The 18,345-nt window shown below is 42.7% G+C and overlaps 1 protein-coding gene across 1 annotated transcript; it reads left to right on the top strand.

Annotated features, from left to right (window-relative positions):
- The first annotated feature begins 6,168 nt into the window (after positions 1-6,168).
- On the top strand, positions 6,169-9,753 carry LOC100846822. Its single transcript, XM_024461749.1, has 3 exons — positions 6,169-6,514; positions 6,605-9,290; positions 9,378-9,753. The coding sequence occupies exon 2, from the start codon at positions 7,178-7,180 to the stop codon at positions 8,273-8,275; it is 1,098 nt and encodes a 365-aa protein (XP_024317517.1). The 5' UTR covers positions 6,169-6,514; positions 6,605-7,177; the 3' UTR covers positions 8,276-9,290; positions 9,378-9,753.
- Positions 9,754-18,345: the final 8,592 nt, after the last annotated feature.

Here is an 18,345-nt window from a genome sequence, read left to right as displayed (position 1 = left end):
CCATTAAATCTAGTCCTACCGATTCATGTAACTTATCGCAGCTTTGTTTAGATACACGTTTCATTGTGTATGTACATGCGTATGCTCGGTAGTTTTGTTCCAACGAGGGCAGGTGCACTATGCTTGGCAGCTCAATCATATTATTGATAAACAAGATAGTACAATGGATATAAGCTATCCCCTTCGAAGTTCACAACGGCAACAATTTAGGATCGAAGGGAGTACTTTACAAAAACAGTGGTCTAGAGGAGAACTGCTCACCAGTCTCTGGGATCTTTCCTCACATGCTAAGTTTACTGAAATAATTGATAAAAACAAGAAAATTCTGCTAGATAGTGGTTAAAAGCATTTTGCTTCAAAAACTTAACAAAAATTTGCAAAAAACCAAGAAAAAAACGAGGATGAAAACTTCAGAAGGAATATATATGTTTATGACGGATCACACGTTTTTTGCCAAGGCCCATTAATTTAATTGGCAATGAGTAGGGAAAATTTCATACGGAAACATTTTACTACTGTACATAATGTATTTGTGTTTTTTTTGTTATTGAATAAAAATATTTCCAATACACATGAAACATATCTTTTTGATTAGGGGGAAAATAGAAAGATTTTCTAATGTACAGGAAACAAATCTTTTTGATTCAACGAAAACGCGTTCCACAAATAAATCAAATTATATACAGACGTAAAAGCTTTCCTTTTTTCATATGAATTTTTCAGCACTCATGTCCAAACGGGCAAAATTATTTAAAGCTCGACAATATATAGGAAGTCAAAAGTGGAGGAAAATAGTGTTAGCCTGTCATGGCTCTGGAGCTAGCTATAACTAGCTATACATTGGAAAGAAATGCGAAACCTATTCCTGATTTTGTTTCCAATCTTCTTCCTCTCCAAGCCAATAAATAGGACCAAGCTAATCCAACATTGTTCTTTGCGTTCCATAGATTTGGTTGTGAAATGGCCACGGTCAAGAACTCTGTCGAGGAGGCGGGGCAGAAGCGATTCGGTCCGGCATGGTTGCGTTCACTGGTAGGCGCGACGTTCTACACGCCATGCCCTACGCACCTCGGAGTTCCCAAGAATGAGTGCAACCACTACTGCGTTGACTGCATCGACGAGGAAGGCACCACCACCATCTTCTGTTCCATTTGCTTCTCTGGCCACACTGACCACCACCATGTCCTCCAGGTATACAGATGCAAACCTTTTTCTTTTCTTTCATTTTGTTTTGGAAAGGAGGTTAAAACCTTCATTCTTTGCATTGGGTGATGCACACACGATCGATTGATCAAGAGGTTGGCTGGCTAGCAAAGGTAGTGCCCGTATATATGTAACGTGTTTGTCTGTGCATGGTTTATATATGAAGATACGACGGTCATCGTACCATGAGGTGGTTCGGGTGGTGGAGCTGGAAACCGTGGTGGACATATCCCTGGTGCAGACGTATGTCATCAACGGGGACAAGGTGGTGTTCCTGAATGCGCGACCAATGGCGCTAGGCCATGGCACCAAGTGCGTTGGTCCTGCCGGCACATGTCTAGAGTGTGGTCGGGCACTCATCGATGCTACCTTCCAATTCTGCTCCCTCGGCTGCAAGGTACTCATCGATGCCGCCTTTCGCCATCTCTTGTTGTTTTCCAGCTCGCAATTTTGAATTAACATTCGTACAAACGGTTGAATTTTGAATGGACGACCACAATTCTAAGTATGATTAGATCTAGTACTTTGCGCACTAGTGTGAAAGATGGTTGTATCCTCTTAAGCAAGGAAGGCAATGAGAAGAATCTTACGTTTTGCGTGGAAATAAGATTTTAGTTTGGAGCCATGTGCCTCATCTAAGCCGTCCAATTGTGGATGAACATAGAAATCCACTCATCTAAGGGGAAAATGAAAGTACCCACCTTAGCCGTTCATGTGCGGATCCTAGTATTTTTTTTTCAAAATAGGGAAAATATTCACCTTTTGCGTTAGCTCTTTTATTGCGTAACTATAGCATGGTGACCCACACATAATTTGTGCAGCTAGACTTACTTATGCTAATATATATCTTGTAGTTTGTATTCATATTTTATTTCCTACTTTGTTTTTAAATTGTGTTGTTACATAAAGAGGAATATTGGTTTTACATTGTAGAATAGATCATGGCCAATATAATATCTACCAGAAACTAAATTAAGTTGCACAAATTATTCAATGTGCCATGTTTTGGGTTATTAATTCGTGAACATACATTTATTTTGTAGAAGCATATATGACTGTGTGCATGATGCATAGGCCGGAGGGATCGGCCTCCTTTTCATTTTCTTTTGTAGAAGTGTATTAGATATATTGATGCTGCGATTCTAATCTTTAGTAGGCATTATGTGAGTGTGTGCTTGCTGTAGTGTGCATAAGTATTTTTTTTTGTAGTGTATGCTATACTTAGTGTTTTTTTTAATATCAGATGCACAAGTGAAAATTTGAGTGCTCTCGAAGTGAAGAAACAATCAAACGCATTAGGCTTATTCTAATTTTAAGTTGAACCCGGCTATCCATTAAAAAAAACCAATGATCAAGTTTTAATCTTATCAATCATGGTCCACTAAAAATGAGTAGCAAATCACACTCAACATATGGCATAAATAACAATCCATTTTATTTTAGTCTATTCCACATTTTAATCTAGGAGTTTAGGTTTATATATTTCTGAAATTCAGCTATCCGTGTTCTTGGTGAAGTACTTATGAAATCATTTATTTATTTTTATTTTGATATCTATATTTCAATAGACTTGTACCTTTTGAATATTTGATCGAGCTTCTATAGATTAGCTACAACAATTCATCCGTTGTCCTCGAGAAGCAATCGCTATACATTGGGCTTGATCGTGATTTCCCTGATCGATAGGGCGTTTGGTTGCTTGTTGTCCTAGAAGAAACAGATGACCTCACATTCTCATGGCTTACATTGGGCAGATGTCTATAGTGTTGTCGATTGAAGATGGTCCTATATTGTTTATGTGCTTGAGTGTATGTGCGTATGTATAGAAGCATCGATCCGTTTACAGATCAATTGTGTTGCACGTGTTCTGTATGCATATGTTTGCGTAAGGTCGACGCCGGGTAGGGAACTCGTCTTCTAGCGTGATATAAGTGTGTCATCTCTATTCCACATCATTATAATTTAGATCCCACGTACTCCGTATTTTTTTTAGGGGATGGCCCTATAAACAATTGGGAGAGTCGTTTCTCCGTAGCTGACGACTCCCCTCAATGTCACCTCGACCAGTATTGATAGAGGATGGAACAATTGGTGAGGTTGCGGAGAATTTGGGTGATTTGGTCAGCCCACTGGAATCGTATCAATTTATCATTCATCCAATAATTCCTATCCTGCTCATTCTCAGTTTGGTCCTACTATTTTATTTTGGGGTTACTACGAAACAAGGCAGCGGAAATAACATTTTTTTCGATATTTTTGTCTATTTAGATGAAAGTTGTGTACGTCTTCTTGTTCTCGTCTTCATAATTGTTAATTTCGCTTCACAAATGCCGGCAGAGTACTTTCTCAACTAGTATTGCCGGTACATGCCATTGCATTTTGGCTATCATTTGGCTCGGTTTTGCTATATATAAAGTTGCCTGATTTGTTGCTATATACTTCACTGACGCCTATTTATTTTCCTTGGCGATGTCAGCTTCAAGGAATGGTGTCAGACCCCAGCCTGACGTTCGCCCTTGACCCGATACAGAAGCGGGCACCAGTAGGAGAAGCAGAAGGCGATCTTCCTGGCCCTAGCAAGTTGCAGAAGACTGGACACACTAGCTATCGCCGGAGGCCTAGGAAGGCAGTTCACCGGAAGCCAGAACGGGCGCCCTTCTTCTGATACAGAAACAAAACCATATGGAGGTGGTCTGTGCCGTAGATGGCAGAACTGTGCCAACATCGACATGTTATTTTTACATCATTCCAGAGAATAACGTTATGTATTACTGAAGCGAAAGTGCTCCCTCGGTTGTTTCGATGGACAAAGGTTGATACTTTGATTGGCTCATTAATTGTTCTGCAATAAAATACTTTGGTTTGCTAATATTGTTTTTGCAACTTTGGTTGGTTTCATGCATACGCATGGCTGATGCTTGTAGAAAACTTTCTAGTATGTTTTGAACAGCAAACCTATCATGTTTTTTACTTACAACAATTGTCCCACTTTTTTGCTACACTTGTCCTGGTCAAAGCCCAAACCTACCATGTTCACGGTGCACGTTGTACATGCATCGTACTCCCTCCGTTCTTTGAAAGAAGGCATATTAGTTTTCAATAAGACATGATTTTGACCTCAAATTATTATGTTGTTGAGGTGTGGTTTATATGACATAAAATTTGTACCGCTGGATTCCTTATCAAAAGTATTTTATAATACTTATGGTTTCATGTCATACAAACCATAACTTCACATAGTAATTTGTGATCAAAGTCTTGTCTTAACAAAAAACTATATGATCTCTTTAAAGGAATGGAGAGATTATGGAAATGATCGTATGCCAAGCAGTGTTGTTATTTTGAATCTGGCCTGGAAATCAGGAGCCTTCTTTAAAAGATGAACATACAGATTGATGAATTAATACACGCAGGAAAGTTTCTTGGAGGCTGCTTGCAAACTTTTGCGGGGAAATTATGGCGAGCGCGTTGATAATTTGTTTTGGACTCTTTGGTACTAGTGTTTTCCTGTCTGTAATATTTTTTCTTTATAATCTGGAAAGCCCTTATTTTGGAATTGAATATTTTTGGTTGGTATGCATTCAATTCTAACATTCATCAGTTCGAGTGAACCTAGAGAGGAAGGTTTGGCAACAGTGACACCGTCTTGAACACAAAAGAGTCTGCATATTTCTCTTCTCTACAGGGCCGAGAATCCTCTGCTCTCTCGACGCTGCAACGTGGTTGCTCGGCCGTCGTTTGTTTACGTAACGTGGTTGCTTCATCACCGTTCGTTTTCTTCGTAATTACACTGGAATGCCACCACAGGACCCCGGTTTCCCCCGAGCCCATCTCTCTCCCCAGGCCCATCGTCTCTCTCTACCTTTCGGCAACCAGTTCTAGCCTCCACCGCCGCCACCCTCGGGGTCCGTCACCTCCAACTCATTCGCCGCCGCCCGCGGCCTCTCCACGAGCTTCCACAGCCAGCTGCCGCTCCCTGGGATCCCGCCGCTCGCCTCCTTTGCTGCCGCCGCCTGGCCTATGCACGGTCTTCCGCCGCCGGCCGCTGCTTGCCTCCCACGCCGCCGCGGCCTGGCCGCTGCACTAGCTTCCGCTGCCGTCCGTCGCTAGGTTGATTGTTGTTTTCTGACGTGTTGTGTGGCTGGTGCTCCTGTATGGGCAGCTCGCGCTCTGTCGAGATTGTTGGTGAGAATGCATGCTCCGTAAGGAAAAAGGTTGCGTGCAAAAAAAAATTAGGAAAAATTTTGCTTGCAATTTTTGATACCACTAAGCCTATTAACAAGATAATGAGATTGTGTTCTTCTTTTGCTGTTTTCTGCATGTTGTATCCAAGCATGGCATTGTTCTCTACTTTAAAAGTTTGTCTCAAGGCTGGGAGAGGTGAAATGACCATTCCAAGTTATATGATTATTGGTATTACAAGTCTGCGATGTCTTGGAGTCAAGGCTGGAGCTAGATATGATTTGTGCTTATCATGGATAATGAACTACTTATGCAAATGGGATCCAAATTCAATCAAGAAAAGTACATAGTTCACATTTATTTTTCCAATTTGAGTTTGTGCCTAGAGTCAGAAAAGGTACTAAAAATCATTGACATGGTTTATGTGTAGAGTCAGGAAAGGACTTCTAATATCTTTTGCCACTTTCTGTTGGTTAGCGCACTTAGCCGATTTCAGGTGTCATGCGAACTTTTTGGCTGGGGTAAATTTTGAATGTGGATATGTAGAAATAAGTTCATTTTACCCCCTCAACTAATCGAAAAGTCCAAAAAACACTCTCAACTATGAAACCGGGTATTTAACCCCCCCTCCCCCGAACTTTTAAAACCGGGCACAAGACCCCCTCTGCCTGTTTCCGGCTGGTCCGGGCGGTTTTGACCGTGTTGACCGCCACGCTGTCAACCAAGCCCATCTAACGCCTGGCCCCAGCCCGGTTTTCTATCTTCTCTCTCGTTCTCTTCTCTTCTGTTCTTCGTTACCTCCAGCGACCAGAGGAACCCCAGGTCTTCGCCGGCGGCTGCCGCCGCTGCCGTCACGGCTGCCGCCCGCCGCTATCCAATCTCCTCCGCCGGCGAGCTCCGACGTCCCACCCGCGCCCCACCCCCCCCCCCTCCCCCCGCATCGACTCGCTCCCAGGCACTGCATCCGGTCAGTGGCCGCCAAATCGGGAACCCTAGCTCTGGCGGCTGCGGGAGCAGGACGACGCGGGCCTTGCGGAGGCGGCCACTGGGCGTAGGGGCGGCTGCTTGCCGTCGGTTGGAACCTGCGCCTGCCCGTCTTCTTCCTCCCCGACGCCGGCGGCGGCTTTTGGTTGAGTTCCTCTGATTTTGTTTCTTTTTTCCTCCCTGTTTGCTACTCTGCTCGATGCTTAGTTTGCTGCATTTGCTTCTGTTCTTGCAGAGCAATGGATGAAGACATTGACTTCCTTGAGGTTCGATTTCACTTCGGTGGTACTTTTGTGAACAATGGTCCGCGGAATCTGGAATATTTTGGAGGAAGGAAAGGGTATACGGTCATAGAGAGGGACAAGGTGTCCCTTCCCGAATTAAGAGCACATCTACGAGATCATTAAGTCGAATACAATGAAGAAATGTTGCTGCATTGGCTATCTCCAGGGAAGGAATTGTGGGAAGGGCTGTCAGTGCTGCATGTAGACTCTGCCTGTGTTACAATGAGCAACACAGTGAAGCATGGTGTTGCTGAAGTGTATGTGGAAGCATTTGAAGATGAAGAGACACAATTTGGCAGTAGTGATGTTCTTGAGGTGCAGCACGTGAATACACAGCAATCTGTAAATGTGAGGCAAGATGTGGACATTGTTGATGTAGATGAGGAGTCTAGTGATGACTCAGATTATTTACCAGGGGATATGGACAATTCCGAGGAAGATGAGAAGGGAGATGAGATCAGAAGGCAGTTCAAAGCTTATGAAAAAAAAATCTGAAAGCTGGGGTCATAGCAATTGCTGATAGTATGCTGTTAGGGGAAGGGCCATCTAGTGGAGGGGCAGAAGAACTAGAAGGAGTTGAAGTAGATGGCTATGACACATCTTACTATGATAGCACAGATAATGAAGATTCTTTTGATGAAGAGGATGACGGATGTGAGATTGTTAGGAAACACTCAGTGCATCACCGGTTTGATAGTAGTGCTGCAGTCCCAACTTTCTGTGTGGGCATGAGGTTTGGCAATAAATTTGAGTTTAAGCAAGCAGTGAAGGATTATGGGATACAAGAGAGGAAATGTATCAAATTTGTGAAGGATGAAGGCTATAGGGTACGAGCAAAATGTACATGGCCCAATTGTCCTTGGGTTATTATATTATCAACTAACTCAAGGCATGAGAGTTGGCAAGTAGCAAGTTTTAATTCTGAACACAAATGTCCACCTAGAAGAGACAACAGACTTGTGACTGCAAATAGAATTGCAAACAGATTTGAGAAGATCATTAAGGCTAACCCTACATGGAACATGGCTATGATGAAAGAAACTGTTTTAGAAGAGATGCTTGTTGATGTGAGCATTTCCAAGTGTAAAAGAGCTAAGAGAATAGTGTTGGACAGGACGATGGATGCAACAAAGGGAGAATACTCAAAAGTGTTTGAGTATCAAGCAGAGTTGTTGAGAAGCAACCCAGGCAGTACAGTTGTAGTCAAGCTTGACCCAGATGCCGAGAAGCCAACTTTTTTGAGGTTCTATATGTGCTTTGCTGCTATTAAAAGAGGGTTCATGGCAGGATGCAGGAAGGTGATAGGATTGGATGGTTGTTTCTTTAAAGGAGCTACAAATGGGGAGTTGTTGTGTGCACTGGGTAGGGATGCAAATAATCAGATGTATCTTATTGCATGGGCAGTGGTGGAGAAAGAGAACATTGACTCTTGGAGGTGGTTCTGTGAGCTTTTATTTAGAGACATTGATGTTGGTGATGGTGAAGATTGGGTCTTCATATCTGACCAACAAAAGGGGATATTGAATGCAGTTGAGTACTGGGCTCCAAGGGCTGAGCATAGGAACTGTGCTAGGCACATCTATGCCAACTGGAAAAAAACATTCAGGGATAAGGACCGGTAGAAGAGATTCTGGCTAGTTGCAAAGGCCCCTTGCATGAGACTTTTCAACTTCTGGAAAGCTAAGTTGTCCCAGAAAACTCCTGAAGGAGCAAGGGCTATCATGAGAACTGATCCTCGCCATTGGAGTAGAGCTTGGTTCAAACTTGGTAGCAACTGTGACTCTGTAGACAATAACATGTGTGAGTCGTTCAATAACTGGATAATATCAGCAAGGTACCTTCCTATCATCAGCATGCTTGAGGCAATTAGATGCAAGATCATGATCAGGATTCATGAGCAGAAAACCAAAGCAGTTGCAATGAAAGGACTCATTTGTCATGTCATCAACAAGAAGATCAACTTCTTCACAAAGTTATCAGGCAACTGCCATGCTATTTGGAATGGGAAAGATGCATTTGAGGCGAAGCACTGGGACAACAGATTTACAGTCAACCTCATTCAAAAGACATGTTCTTGTAGGTATTGGCAATTGTCAGGGTTGCCATGCTGCCATGCGATCTCTTGCATCTGTTATACATCTAGAAGGATTGAAGAGTTTGTGGCGGACTGTTACAAAGTGAAAGTTCAGAACAACATGTATTCTCACTGTCTGGAGCCACTAGAAGGGATGAATGCATGGCCAGAGTCCAATATGCCAAGACCACTACCACCAGGCTATGTGAGGATGCCTGGTAGACCAACTACTAAGAGAAGGAAAGAACTAGATGAGAAACCAAGGGGGCCCCCGAACATCAAAGGTTGGAACAATCATTAAATGTTCATTGTGTAAAGGGCAAGGTCACAACAAAACATCATGCATTAAGAGGAGTGGAGGATCAGGATCAAGTAGTGCTCCTACTGAATCAAGCACTTCCCCAACCCTTGGACCAAACCCAGCTCCATCTAAAAGAGGAAGAGGAAGAGGAACAGGAAGAGGAAGAAGTGCATCAAGCTCTGGTCCAAGCTCTGCTCCACGGCCTGCTGCTACACAGCCATCAAGTGCTCCACGGCCTGCTACTACACAGCCAACTAGCATGGTAAACAATCATACCAATTTTCAATATTTTTCAATATTTTTCCAGCTGCAAACAGTTCAGACCTTACAAAAGCATTCTTCTCTGCAGACCATGGCAGCAAGTGCAAATACTAATGGGAAGAGGAAAGCTGCAGTTGTTTATACCAGAAGAATTAACAAGTTAGCTAACACCGCGGTCCAAATCTCAAACAACTCAAGCTGCCAGATTACTGTCACTACAGGGTCAGCACATGTGCAGCCTCGTGCCAAGAAGCTCAAGCCCTTCAAGGCACCTGCAAAGAAGTGATGTGTCCAGCACTTTTAGTATTCGTCAAGTTTTAGTTTGAATGTTGCCTAAATGCCAAACTGTATGGCTTGTTGAACCTGCGTCCCTTGTGTGTGTCGAACCTGTTTGCATTTTGTGACTGAGCCTGTGACTATTTGGACCTATTTGAATTTAGTTTCAATGACTGTTTGAAATGTTCTTTCTTTGATTCAATTTCAATTGTTGTGAGACAGACACTGCACATTGCAAGAAAATCTGCTATTTTTATTGAGCAGAAGAGAAGAGAACGAGAGAGAAGATAGAGAATCGGGAACGCTTGGTTGACAGTGTGGCACGCCAGCCTGGCGGTCAACACGGTCAAAACCGCCCAGACCAGCCAAAAACAGGCGGGGGGGGGGGGGGGGGGTCTTGTGTCCGGTTTTAAAAGTTCGGGGGGGGGGGGTTGTTAAATACCCGGTTTCATAGTTGAGGGTGTTTTTTGGATTTTTCTATTAGTTGAGGGGGGTAAAATGGACTTATTTAAATCTCCCTGCTCTTTTCTCTCTCTGAATCAGCCCAAGATTTCAAATGTGCTTAGACTTTTGCACATTATTGGTTTCTTTACTTGGTTGTTCCTTGATGTTATTGAAAAAGAAGATAGTTTTGTGGGATTTTTGTAATAGTTCTCATGTTCATATGTCTGTTAAAGTTACTTTAGAAATGATTAGTAAATGCGTAGTCAATAAATTGTGGCATTTGATACTTTACTACCAGTTGTTTACCTCTGAAACTTTGCAACCCAGCTACATGTTAACAATGTAGATCTGTACTTGGATATTGGCGCAGGTTACTTTGGAAAGTTACTGACACCGAGTACATTGTAGTGTAGAGGCTATGTGGTTCTTTCTTTTGGTTTACTGATGATTTTTGGTCTGATTCCTGGTTGTTGCTGCCCTGTACTGACTGCTGGTTTATGTATGTTTGCCTATTAGTTGTTTGTCTAGAATTTTTTTGATAGGCGTCTGAAAGGAGAATAATCCTTGTACCTGTCACTAGCCATATAATTAATTTGTGCGGAGAACCTTAGGGATACGAGACTGTGTGTTTTCCTAATCCCTACTACCTATTTATAATTGTGATCTAGAGTTATCTGCTGTTTGACGGCTTCTGTCTAAATACAGAAGTTCCATTTTATGCAAAATGGCCTATTAACCATGAATATTATTATTGTTATTAGCTTCTGATTTCAGAAGAGTCTATAACAATATTCGTACCATCTTATGCATTCATGGCGCAACATAACTTGTGCTTTTTTGGTCTTTCTCCTTTCCTGCTTGCTTTCTAAATGTTACTGCAGATTTGTCAACATACACAGTATGCTCAATTTGTCTATGGTATGAGTAGTAATAGAGCAGTCCCTTTAAAGTATTATCTACCAAAAGATATGTCTGACATTGCTTGGATAGGTTGATACTTATACATGGTTAATGCTAGACTTTTTGCAGCTCTCACCGCAAAGAGTGGTTCAGCCATGAGATTGGCATTTGATTTTTGCCATAATTGTCTTTTGATTTGGTACCTTGCTTTCCTTTGTTTCTACATGCATCGTCTTTTATACAGTGGACAAGGGGTTTCATGGAAAGGACACCACAGGTGCACCTTCATACATATTAGTTAACAAACTTGGTAATTAATCGATCCATGCACATTTATTCTAACTGGAGTATTTGAAAATGAGCATCCACTTCCCATTTTAGAATTTGTATCTGTTGCATCCTCATCAACAGGTTTGTCCTACAAAACATTAGGACCAAGCACTAGAAAAAGATAATCTATTTTGTATTGTGATTTGTAGGCTTGGCATTATCGAGTATGATTGAAGACCGGTTAGCTTTTATCGAAATAACCTATTGAAGTAGCTCAATTTTGTAATGAAGATCGTTAATGTTTGAAATGACCTACTGGAGTATTTTTCCTCGTGTACATCCCTGCCTATAAACAACGGAGCAGCGAAGCGCGGTGGCCATCTAGTATTGTTTACAAAGAGACAAAGTTACGTAATGAAACTAAAACTGCCGCTTGGCTACCATGTACGAGAAAGTTTCGTAACGAAACTAAACCTGCATATTGCAAGCAGCTAGAAAGTCATGCAGGCTAGGAAAAAACTGAGGGGGGCAAGAATGCAAGGCAATATATATATATATATTCTGATATGCATAAGCCAAGAAGGAGCATCCATACATACTAAATTATATGCATTATCAATATAAAAAATGGCTTATATGAATATGACAACACATTGGTCCAAAGTTGGAAAATACAACATTGACACATTGTTCTAACAACCTACCTACAACCTCCAAGAAAACAAAAGATGTTCATTTCAAACCGAGGTGGGTATAATAAGAAAAATAGCTTTAGCACATTACCTTCCGTTTCATCCAAAGACAATCTTTCACCTCATGAAAATGTTTACTGTGAAATCGCACAATATGTCAGTCTGGAATGCAAATAGTACTAAAATTTTACTGTGAAGTTATATGCTCTCCTACTAAAATCTATACTGTATATCATACAAAAAGGTTATGTGAAGTAGAGACCTGACCATCCAATTTTATAAATCATACACGTCAACTTGATGAGAGAATAACATGGTTTCTAAATATATAGAAATTGCAAACGATTAAACGAACAACAACCATGGAAATAAAAGACCCTAGTTGGCTAGTTCTGCCTATATATAGCTTACTGCTTACCTTGATGACAACTCGTGATGGCCATTGCAGGATTGGGGTTTGGCTCCTGGGGGCAGCAACGCGGCCAAGCGGCGTGGTGGGGCGGCGAGCCGGCGAATGGTGGAGGCCGAGCCGCCGAGGGACGGTAAAAATGCGCTTTAGCCTCGTGGTGGCACACGCTACAGACTCATATGTACAAAATACGGTACCGGTGACCGTATGTGAGATACTTTGTCAAGTTCACGGACCATAATTTTGGATTTATAAAATACAGTAACTAAATTAAGAATCGAAACCCAAGTTTAGTGATCATGAGTGCATTTTACTCTATTGTAAAAAGGATTGTGCTATGGCGCGACTGGTCGCGCTAGTGTAGGGGCGCGCGTACGGTCTCACGCCATGCATGCACTCCAAAACAAAAACACGTGGAGCATGTTACCTCATGACCGCGTATAGCCAAAGTCAAGAACAGAGCAGGTAGAGTAGAGTGTCCATGTAGAATGGCTTTTGCAAAATTAAATTTCAAAATCTTATAACTCTTAAACCGTCTGTTCAATTTACAATCTGTTTTCACTATTAGCTTTGTCTCGATGAGATCTTCGAAACTAGATCCCATATTAGTATGTTTTGAAAAGAAAAAAACCATCTTACAAGTTACCACCCACAGATATATGAAGTTGCCATCATGTTAGCAATAAGTTACCACATGGTAACTTCCTACAAAGTATGATGATAACTTGCGCATAATTATCATCCAATAATATATGAATCGCACTCTATTAGTAATACAATTATCATCCAATAATATATGAATTGCACTCTATTAGTAATAACATTACCATCTATTAATATATGAATTGCCAACCTGTTAGTAACAAAATTACCATGCAATAATATAAGAAATTGTAACATCCCAATTTTAAAAACCCTTCATATGCATTGCATTTCATAAGCATCATATCACCTTTGCATTTAATTACATTTAAAACCCAAAAGTTTAACCCAGAAAACCCTTAACAAAAGTGCTTTTATTTGAATCTGACTATTTTCTTGCTTTTGGGTTAATTGCATTTTGACACATGAGCATTTTGGCATAAAAAAGGATTTAATGCATTTATAAAGCTACCCCATAATTTGGCTTTTGAATTTGTTTTGAAAAACTAATTATTTTGATAGTTAAAAGGCCCTAAAGGCTAGTTTATAGGCAAAAGTATTTTTAAATATTTTATTTTGAGGGAATTCTTGTCCCAAAAGTTGGATCATACGAAAATATGATTTTATAATTTTTTTTTGCAATTTATTTGGAGGGATTTGAAGCTTTGAATCAATTTTGGTGTTCAAAAACAATAAAAAGAAAAGAAAAAAAACCGTGGCCGGCCCGTCCAAATGGGCCGAACCGACCTGTTAACCGGCCCAGCCGACCGAACCGGACCAAACCGGCCCAGCCCCGCGCGCCCGAGCCGCCCGTGCTGCTGATCGGTGGGCTCCGCGCATCGTCTTCTCCAACCGCCAGCCCCGACTTCCCCGGCCACGACCCTGCGAGCACGCCACGACTCCAGCTCGCGTTTTCTCTGCTCACGAGCCCCGTTCCTCAAATCTGTGCACGTCACCCCGAAGCCCCCTCTTTTCTCCTCCTTTTCCCCCCAACTCCCCCGCTCGATTGCGCTCTCGTTTCACCACGATTCCTCGCCGGAGTTGCTCTCTGCCGTCGCCGTCGCTTCGGTGAGCCATTCAAGCCGCCGATCCCCTCTCCCTTCTCCTCTCACTCTCGCGCACCTTGTGACACGGTTGTTTTCGGTTTTGGACCGCAGCAGACCCAAGGCCACCGCCGCCCGACCTCCGTCGCCGCCGGCCGCCGCTCATCTTCGTCCTAGGCGTCGCGTCCGAGCACCCCGAGCGAAGCCGCGACCGCCGCCGGAACCGCCTCGCCTCGCTGACCTGTTCCCCTAGTTCCCCAAGCCTAACCGCCGCCCGAGTCGCCGCGCCTGTCGCCGCACGAGGCTGCCGCCGCCGTTCTTCCTCGTCTCCGGTAAGCCTAGCGCCGCCAGTGAGCCACCCTAATCTCTGCCGTAGATCTTGATCCAACGGCCGGAATTAAAACCCTAACCGAACCGGTACCAGCCTATAGGATAGCGCCACGTGTCCCGGATAAAATTAAAATTTATTTCTCGGCCGAATTAAAAAGTAACTTTGAAGAAAAGCCCCTGGAACTTCAAACCATCATATCTCTCAAACCGTTTGGCCAAATTTGAAGTTCTATACCTTTCTGGAATCCTCTCAACCTATAGAATCTTTTGGCATAGTTTAATTTTAACTTTGAACAACTTTACCAGAAGAAAATTACAGAATGCTTAGTTATCGTTTAATTTCCAAATGAATTATTTCGAACTATTTTTGAGCATGTTAGCTTGCTGGAAAATAATTTGAGTATGTTCTTTGTCCATTAGGACCAGAAGGGAAATTATTTTTGTAAATAATATTGCCACGCAAGTTTAATCTCGCTCCAAGCTTTACAAAAATCAAATAAGCCTTTATTTAAAGCTCATCTTTGTTTCATACAAAGTAATTGCCTCTTTATTATTGTATTTTCTGTCCAAATCTTCTGTGAAGCTTTTCAAAACAGAAACTAAACATGTTGCATTTAGAACCAACCTAAGAGTGCATCATCATGGCAATTGCATCATAGCATGTTTTTGTATTGAATAGCATGTTTATTGTGTGTGTGTTTTCTTTTATTTTAGATTGTGTGGATTGTGAACCTTGTTGTTGCGAAGAGTGCGAGAACTACCGCAACCTTGGACAAGGCAAGTTCACTTTGATCATCTCCCAAATATTTTTACTATGCACTAGTTGTTTTATTAGTTGCATTAGGAATATTATTTGTACCTCTATGCTAGCTATAAATCCCAGGTAGTGTAGTTTACCCTTGCCATTACCTTGCTACCAAATTGCCATCGATTGTAGTTGAATGCTAGGCTATGGTAGTATCGTGGGGGAAATTACTACATTATGATATTGTTATGCCTATGGAGAAATGAAATGTTTTATTAGAGTAAGGCAAAACAATTAATTCAATGAACCATCCTGGGTGGGAGGCTTTGAGGATTAGCGGCGTCAGGTCCATTTCTATGGGTCCCTCTGAGTCGACTTTCCGTGGATTCGGGAAGGGATCGTCCATGGACGTCTCTCCCGTGGATTCGGGGAGCGCCTACGTTGCAACTGTGGAATGCCACCTGGGGTAACCGAGACAGGACTAGTTTCCTTTTTAGTAGCTTCTAGTACAACCACAATGCTATATGGACTCTGGCGAGACAAGATTAAGTTGTATGAACCTAGACCTGAGGAATTGTATTGAGGTAGAATGTGTAGGGGGAGCATGATTCTCTCGTGGTTTAGGTAATTACCTTTGAAAATTTCGTAATCGACGCCGTTGCTACTCTACCCTGAGGACAGCAAGGGATTAACCCGTCGGTTTCTTGTGGGAATGTGTACAAACTCTCGAGAGCGTCAAAACTAAATACTTAGCCGTGTCCCCGGTAATGGACAATTATGAGCAACTGGATAGTGAAGCTGTAAGGAAAGTCTCACTCATTCTAATTTCTTAATAAAATGAATGGTTTGAACTTGGGTTTAGGAGCATTGATGTGTCTACTCAATGTCCTTAGTTTAATAGGAGCATGGGTGTGTCTACCCCATGTCCAATAGTGATAAAATTATTTGATTAAAATGATATGATTAAACAACTAAGCTTTTATGCAAATTGCCTGAACCCCACCTTGCCAGATTATGCATATACTTGGTAGGCTCTGATCTTGGCAATACATTCAATGTATTGACCCTAGTGGCTGCAACGTGTAATGATGCAGGGAGCTCCGATGAAGAGTAAGAGTACATTCTGCTTCTTTGGGTTACGGGCCTATATTCCAACACGCTCTCACCGTGGTGTTGATGTAGCCCTTGTATCTTCCATTTTCTGCTGCTAAACAATTGTTTTATTTCCAACTAACCAATGAGGTTATGCGAGTTTGCAAGTACTTTTAAATTCTGGATGATGCGTTGTAATATTGAGACCCTTGTTCTATGATATTACATCTTGAAACTGTGTGTGCTAGTGAGTCGATCCAGGGACTAGCACTAAAAGCACAGAGATCGAACCCGTGTACGGGGGCGGTTGCTTCAGAAATTGTCACTTTAATAACAATAAAATCATCATATAGCAACTTCTTACAGATTAGGATGGTAATTTGTATTAACTCATGGTAATAAAGGAGTTTGAAAAAAGTTCATGGAATAGTTAACACTATCGGTAAGCCATGTGACCTGAGCAATTGAGGCATGCATGTGTGTAAGAGAATGAAATATGCCCATGCATGCATATACTTTTGCCAAAATTTAGAACTTTAAGATGTTTTAACTTCTAAACCTTGTATACATAAGATCTTAAAAATTAGATCCTATATTGAAAGTTGACACCCTATTCATAACAAGTTAATATGTGACAACCTAATGCAAGGTATGGTGGTAACTTGTGAAGCGAAGTTACCATCCTGTAAGATATGAGTTATCATTGTTTATCAGCAATAGTTGCCACATGGCAACTTCTTTTCAAGTACCTTGGTAACTCGTGCATTATCTCTTGGTAACAAAGAGTCTAAGAAAAAGTTTACCGAAACGTACCGAAGTAAGATCTATATTTGAAGCACTCGTCAATACGAAACCAATGGTGAAAACAGATTATGAATCAGGCAGACGGTTTGAGCTACAAAAAGTTTTGAATTTCTATAAGCAATTAATATAAGAAAATGATTCAATATACTTAGCACGTGCATGCATGCTTTGCATGTTGTCCCACTGAACTCCATGCTAGAGCAATACCCACTCCTACTTTACGCGCGTGGAGATCAATCTCCGAACATTCGCACAGCTGGACGACACGGGACACTCTGGACTACACGGGCCAATGAAAACAGTGTGTGCAAGACAACAAAAAGAACGTCAGCTCCTTATAATTTAGGTTGTAAAAAAGACATGACAAACACAGGAAAATAAACAGATTTTCATAGCCATTAGTGGCAGTTTTGCAAATTGGCCTGCCACTGGTAAACTAATGGCCTTATATGCAAAATGCGTCCCACCCATTTCCTATATAAAGCTAACCCTAGCCCAGCCCCCTCCTCCTAATCTTTTCCTCCCTGCCGCCGCCTCTCCCACCCCCTCTCTCTCCCCCCGCTGCCCTTCTCTGCCACCGAGTCCTCCCATCGGCCCTCCTATGCCATCGAGCACAGCGCTGGCTTGGATCCGGTCACCGTCGGCTTCCCCGCTTTTGAGGTCGACGGTGGGGGAAACTCCAGGTCCGTCCCTGCCTGAGGCCTCATCCTCCTGAAGTTGTGATGACGTGAGGCTGTGACGGCGTGAGGCCTCCTCCTCCCGGCTTGAATGTGGACCTCATGAAGGCGCAACGCTGGATCCGCCCCCCGCCCGATCCGCCCTAGCTTGAGGTCTCCTAACGCCTTGGACAGGGCCAGATCCGGCCTTGCTCGACCCGTTGCTGCAGGATCCGGCCGGTCAGGACGACCTCAGCCTCTCACAGTATGTTCTCCATCTCTCCCTCTCTCGTCCTTAGTTCTCTCTCACCGATCTCTCTCACTCTCGGTTTTGACTCTCTCTCGTGTTGAGTTTTGCCGAGATCAATCACATGAACACACATGACATGCCTTACTTTTCTTTTATTTCTTATCTCGCAAATGTCACGATAGAACCTTGATTACAAGCTACGGTTTGCGTATCTTCTGTATCTAAAGAGAGACCCCGTTACCTGATTTTCCTTGCTCTTCCTGCAGCCACGTCATCGTTTTCCCAACGCAGTTTCGCGGTCGCTCTCGATCCCGTGCGATGATGCGATCACGTCCGTTCTCGATCCCGTGCGGCGGCTCTTCCCGTTCTTGTGACTTGGGCCGTTCCCATCACGTGGGCCGTTTCCATCACGTGGGCCGTTCCCGTGGGCCTTCAGCGTACCGTTTCTTCTCCCAAGCGTCGTTGCCGTTTTCCTCTTCTCAACCGACGTTTCTTTTCTTCGC

This window comes from Brachypodium distachyon, chromosome 3 (genome assembly GCF_000005505.3).
Source record: "Brachypodium distachyon strain Bd21 chromosome 3, Brachypodium_distachyon_v3.0, whole genome shotgun sequence".
NCBI classification, from domain to species: Eukaryota; Viridiplantae; Streptophyta; class Magnoliopsida; order Poales; family Poaceae; genus Brachypodium; species Brachypodium distachyon.
This window is presented reverse-complemented; position numbering and strand designations above follow the sequence as displayed.